Genomic DNA, 6678 nt, shown 5'->3' with positions numbered 1-6678 from the left:
TGTGTGTGTATATATATATATATATATATATATATATACACACACACACGTATATTACAAGATAATTGGAATTCATCATTCAAATTATTCAATAAAACAACATGTAACATAATATTATTTGCCATGAAAATGAATTTGTAACACATCAGCAGTGCTATATTCTCCTAACCCAGTGCTGTCAACATTAACATCATTAACAAGGTCAAACAATAAAAGCGTGGATGATGTCATCATCCAAAGTTGTTCCGCCATCTTTAAGGATGAAGAGGCACCTTCCTCTTCACTGATGGCATCCTGTCTGTCGGGAATATGGGGGGGGGATCAGAGTGGGCAAGGTTAGGCTAACGGGTTAGCATTGCTAACATTTTCTGAACTGTTGGCTAATGCTAATGCTTGAGGGCATTTGTAATTAGGTAATCAAAGATGTGGGTATGCGCAATTCTGATGAAAAAATAAGTGGTAATACGCCGTATACCCGTGTATACCATCAGCTCATTTGCCCAACCAGATATATACATCCCAGTTTCCATAAATAATGTACTTATGGTTCTAAAATTACTTTTTCCATCATTTATTGTTATTCTATCAGTTTATTTCTATGAAAATTGATGCTTTTTCCATTTTCTCCGTTAAACTGCTTCTCTGACATTCATGGGACATGCTCAGAGCGGTCCGGCTAAATCGGATTAAACCATTTTTATCTGCATTTTAGTTGTTTCTTTCTTTAGATTACGCACTATATAGCATCATGTTAACACAAAAGGAAAACAAAACTCAAAAAGACTAGATTTATGTTTAAATCCAAAGCTGATAAAGTTAGCTCCTGGAAGTGGCATAGGATCCCATTTCCTGTACAGATAAAACAGGATTTTAATGCATTTATTTTCCCGGGTAATACATTATTAACCTTTAACACATTATAATTTAGGACACTTAATATTTTTAAGGAGGGAAAAACGTAATTTAGGTATTTTTTACAAATCAAAATTGAGGGCGACCCGGGTGGATATCTGAGCTGATGGTAAGGATGTTTCTTCCGGGACGGGTGGGGTAGTGACAGACTCAGCCTGGACGCTGCTGCTCCACCCACTCCTGAACCTCCTGTGAAATCCCTCCTCTCTGTCCGTCTGTTCCAGACCAGCCAGGAAGGCCTCGGCTGAGCAGGAGGGCAGCGCTGAGCAGAAGGAGCGTCCCATGAGCATCATGAGTGAAGCTTCCAACTACACCGGTGGCTCCGATTACAGCCAGGCCCCCACCTCCATCTCCACCTCCACCAGGGTGAGGGTCCTCAGGCCTCGCTCTGAACTTACAGATCAATGTTTCTGATTGAACGGTGAAAGATGAACCAATCTGTCCTTCTGAAGCCTTCCAGGCCGTCCAAGAAGATCCATAACTTTGGGAAGAGGTCGAACTCCATCAAGAGGAACCTGAATGCACCGGTGGTGAAGAAGAGCTGGCTGTATAAACAGGTAGAGTCCGTTTGGTTCTGGTTCTGAACATAGTCAACCTGTGGCGTGTCTTTCTGGTACCGCCCACATCCTGAGCCCAGACCAGCACCTTCATGGACTCATTCATTAAGATCCAACTGACCGAAGGTTGGGCTCAATAGAAACGCCGTTGGTGAGAAAATGTGGCCATCTTCAGACAGAACCGACCGGACTAGACTGGACCGGACCGGACTCAGGGAGGGGAGTCAGAGTGAAGCCTGATGGACCGTAACTCTTCTGACGTTGAACTTCACTACAAATTAACCTCCAAGTGTAGATGGAGTCTTCAGGAACCTGAATACTGGTCCAACTGAGCCAACCGGTTCTGTTCAGGTTCTGACCAAGAGTCTGGGTCGGTCCTCAGAACACCTGGATGGAACCAGCAGGGAGGCGTTCCACTAACGTCACAGATGAGCTAAGAGGAATGAATGAAGCTGTGGCTACAATGATCTGGAAGGACTGGTGGTTTGTACTGCTCTGGACCGGTTCAGACCAGTTTGTACTGGTTTGGATTGGTGGGGAACAATTTTTACCGCTTTGTACCAATTTGGCTTGGTTTCTAATGCTTTGGACCGATTTGTACTGGTTTGGATCATTCAGAACGCTTTGGATTTGTTTGGACTGATTTATGCTGATTTGGACCGGTTCATACTGGTTTGTACTGTTTCAGACCGCTTTGGACCGGTTAGGACCTGTTTGTACCTCTTTGAACAGATTCATACTGATTTGGACCATTTAGGACCAATTTGAACTGGTGTGTACTGGTTTGGATTGTTTCGGACCGGTTCATACCGGTTTTCATCATCTGATCCATCCGACCAGATGATGCTGTTGCTCCCCTCCTCTCAGCTTTGGTTGCCATGGCAGTGATGGTATGGCTCATTCCTGTACTCGGGGACACTGATGGCTGGATGTGGGGCCCCAGCATCAGGAGGGGCCAAACAGCACTTTGGTGCATCATCAGGGTTCTCTCCTGGCCTGTTGGCCTGGTTCTCCTATAGGAGGAGCCCAGGTCCACCACAGCAGGGTGGAGCAGAACCACACTGAGGGAGGAAGAGGAGGGTGAAGAAGGATGATATGTCTGTATCTAAAACATCTGACCTTTGACCCCTACAGGACAGCAGCGGCATGAAGCTGTGGAAGAAGAGGTGGTTCGTTCTGTCTGATCTGTGTCTTTTCTACTACCGTGGTGAGAACACACACACACACACACACACACACACACACACACACACACACTCATGTCTTGCTATTATTAGTGAGGACCAGGTGTTTTTGAGCCCCACGTTCTGCTGCCTGCAGCTCTTAGATGTGACGAACCGAAGCAGCTTGGAGATATTTCTGCGTCATTTAAAGCATCCATTGCTGATTGACAAAGAAAATTTAGTTTAATGACATAAATCAAAACAGCGTCCAGAAAGTCTAATAAATGGAAAACCATCAGAGAAGTCAGAAGGAGAGACGTGAAAAATGGATAAAATACGAGAAAAATGATTCTAGTGAGATTTCATAGGATTTTTTATTTATAGATATTAATCGTTAAATGATTATTCTATTATAGAAACACTAAAAAAACAGTAAAGTTAGAGTTTAATGAATTTATACTGAAGCTTCAGCACATTTCAGAGTCCTAAATCTGTTAATGTGGATAAAAAGTTAGATCTGAAAGCTTAACGTCTCATTTCCTGAAGAACAGGATCCTTTGCTGGACGTCTACACACCAACTACAAGATGCTTTATTTAACCCTTTAAAGCCAAGTGTATCACATCTGATAAACGAGTTTTTAAGACTTCTGCATCTGATGCTTTTGATCTTGAAAACCCGGATTCACACAATCAGACACATTTAGCAAACAGATAATATGTAAAAGATTATACAGAAATGCTTACTGTATCAAAATTGATGCAAATAATGCTCTAGTTTAACTTAATCAAAAGGTATGTTTTTATTTCATTTGTCAGAAAGTTAATTGACAGTTCTAATACCAAAAAAAAAATGTCTGTCAATTATTTCACCGGTCCAGGCTTTAAAGCACTCAGATAAAGGTCAACTATGGACATGGCTACTGTAACCCTCAATAAGCCATATAACTTGCTATGATCCCAGGTATATGTACAGTGGGTATGATAAGTATTCAGACCCCTTTAGATTTTTTTACTATGTTTTATTGCAGCTATTTGCTAAAATCAATAAAGTTAATTTTATTTTTCATTAATGTTCACTCAGCAACCCATCCTGACAGAAAAAAAGACAGAAATGTAGAAATATTTATTAAAAAAGAATCCCCTGGTCATAAGTATTCAGACCTTTGCTCAGTATTGAGTAGCAGCAGCTTCTGAGCTCGTTCAGCCAGGACTCTTCCTGGGAATGATGATGGATCCTCTGCCGTTCTTCCTCTCCAGGTCTGTCAGGGTGGCTGTTGAACGCTGGTGGGCGGCCATTTTCAGGTCTCTGCAGAGATGCTCCATGGGGTTTAGGTCAGAGCTCAGGAAGGGTCCCAGAGTTGTTCTTCTAGCTGTGAGTTTAGGGTCATGGTCTGGTTGGAAGGTGAACCTTCGGCCCAGTCTGAGGTACTGAGACTCTGGAAGAGCTTTTCTTCCAGGATATCCCAGTTGTCCTGTCCCTACACCCCATAGCATGATGCTGCCACCACCATGTTCTACTGCTGGGATTGGTGATGAGCAGTGCCTGGTTTTTTCCACACATACTGCTTAGAATTAACCCCATAAAGTTCAATCTTGGCCTCATCAGACCAGCGAATCTTCTTCGTCATAGTCTGGAGCTGGAAGCCTTTCTATAGACAGGTGTGTTCCTTTCCTAATCAGGTCCAATTAGTTTAATAAAACACAGCTGGACTCCAATGAAGGAGCAGAACCATCTGAAGGAGGATCAGAAGAAATGGACAGCCTGAGAGTTAAATATGAGTCACAGCAAAGGGTTTGAATACTTATGATCAGGTGATATTGAACATTGATGAGCAGACATTTAAATTCAGTGACACAGAAAAGTTCAATGACATCGTCATGGGATAAGCCTCCAGGGCCGTAACCCTTCAAGTGAATTCTGCTTGGGGCCCCTAAATTCCTTGAAACGGCCCTGCTGAATGTAAAGCTTCTTTTTTTATATCTTTTATTTTTATAGATTTTTTTATTTTCAGGTTGAGTTTGCCAGGTCACATTGTCTTCCCACCCAATCCATATGCTCGCTCTGACCAATAGAAACGCTGATGACACCCAGAGGACCAATAGAAATGTGGCTCCACCCACACCAACAGACCTGGAAAATTCAGTTTGAGAAAAAGAGAGTTGTTCAAACTCCACATAAAGAAGAGAAATTTGAAAACAAAATAAATATAAAAAAAAGTACAAATATTGAAATAAAAAAAATTACATTTGAAAATCATTTTAAAAACTTTACTAAGAATTATTTTATGATATGCTTTTTATAAACTGGCAAATATGGAACCAGATTGGAACCCGGGGGGTGTTTACATAACAAAACTGACCTAATGAGGAAAACCTAAATGAACCATTTCATCCAATCAGTGATGGAGGAGCAGCGAAGTCTAAAAACTTAAATATTTTCATACCGGGATTATTTATCCCTTATCCTTATGATTAGAAGGTCAATTGATCCTATTAGAATCCGATTGGATGCTGCAGTCACTTCTGATCCTTATAGTTTGGTTTTGTCCTGAACCATCTGCCTCTTCCAGCTGCAGAAACCTGATGATCTACCATCAACATCTGTGGATCTACTGTAGTGAGAGAGCAGCTTCATTGGGCTCACTGAGACATGGCTAACAGCACTAACCCCTCACATACACATACATGGCAGCAGGAGGAGGCGTTGCTGTGGTTCAGCTCTGGGCACAGTGGCTAGTCTGTGGAGTAACATGTTACTTTTCTGGTGTCATTCGTCCTAAATTTGGTTCAGGTTTGGTAGACGGGATCCCAGAATCTCCTGCGCCATCCTTGCCTCTCAGGTGAAGTCGTTCTGTGGAGCTTGGCCCCATTTTCATCTCCAGCTGATTCCTTATGTCCGACGGGGGAGAGATGGAGTGACTTTATCTAAAAATGTCCTGCTATATTTGTCTGAGATTTTGCTTTGTTGTTTCTGTAGATGAGAAAGAGGACAGCATCCTGGGAAGTATCCTGCTGCCCAGTTTTCACATCTCCATGCTGTCTGTGGACGACCACATCAGCAAGAAGTATGCCTTCAAGGTAAACCCTTCTAGGTGCTGGGCTGAGGATCTCGTCTGGATTCTTTTTGACTGATTCAGCAGAAAGTAAAAAGTCAGTCATGAAAGTCTGAAGGCTTGTTGGGTTTTTTTGCCTTAAACTCCTCAGCTTCAACACATGCAGACCACAGTTCCCTGTGGAACTCAGCTTTTAATCCCTGACACAGGTTCTTATTTGAGTTTAGGTCTAGACTTTGACTAGGCCTTTCTGGCATATCAAAATGCTCTCATCTAAATATTCTGTTATAGCTAAAGCTTCAAGGGTAGAAGGTAATCTCCCCGTATTGTCCTTGTGTTAGCTCTCCTGGCTAGCTTAGAGAATAGTATTCCCACAACACTATGCTAGCACCGTCATCCTTTGACATTGAAAAGCTGTGTTAAGGCTGATGGTAGCATGTCACCAAAGAACGTTCTTCCCTCAGGAGGCTTCTAACAGGAACTGTTAGAGCCTGATTTCTCTTCCCTTTACTCCACCATAAAGCTCAGCTCTTGCCCCATCAGCAGTCGGTCAACAGTGGAACTCTTCAGCTCCTCCAAAGTTACCGTCTTAATGGCAGATTATACTTCTGCAACCGCACACATCAAATGTCGCTTAAGTCTGGTTGCGAACCAGTTTTGCTGGTATGCTTCTGCAACGTCGGTCTGGAATTTCTAGGGACGCACAGCAGTTTCCCATGAAAGCGCAAGGGGGAGCCTATTGGAGAACTCGCCAGAACTTCGCAGATGGTCAAAAGAACGACCGTGCCGGCGGGAGTGTTTATTTTTCAAAACAACGATAGCGCATCTGCAAGACATCACGGTCACGGATATGGATCTAGAGTTGCTAGACATCGAAGAGGAACAGGTTCTGTTAATGGTGTTGGCAAAACGACCGATTAACCTTTTGTCGTAATCCATTGTAGTTGTTCCTCGGTTTTTAAAAATGGATTCTATTCTGGATTTAACAGGAA

The 6678-nt window shown here is 42.7% G+C and overlaps 1 protein-coding gene across 1 annotated transcript in view; it reads left to right on the top strand.

Annotated features, from left to right (window-relative positions):
• Positions 1-6678, top strand: part of LOC107105111 (pleckstrin homology domain-containing family A member 5-like) — a 45059-nt gene that overhangs the window by 16674 nt on the left and 21707 nt on the right. Inside the window, 5 exon segments of the mRNA XM_015405225.1 lie at positions 1137-1278; positions 1365-1469; positions 2604-2676; positions 5611-5735; positions 5737-5796. Coding sequence (XP_015260711.1) covers positions 1137-1278; positions 1365-1469; positions 2604-2676; positions 5611-5735; positions 5737-5796 — 505 coding nt within the window.

The sequence above is a fragment of the Cyprinodon variegatus genome, unplaced genomic scaffold (assembly GCF_000732505.1).
Source record: "Cyprinodon variegatus isolate N-32 unplaced genomic scaffold, C_variegatus-1.0 Scaffold2068, whole genome shotgun sequence".
Taxonomy (NCBI): Eukaryota; Metazoa; Chordata; class Actinopteri; order Cyprinodontiformes; family Cyprinodontidae; genus Cyprinodon; species Cyprinodon variegatus.
This window is presented reverse-complemented; position numbering and strand designations above follow the sequence as displayed.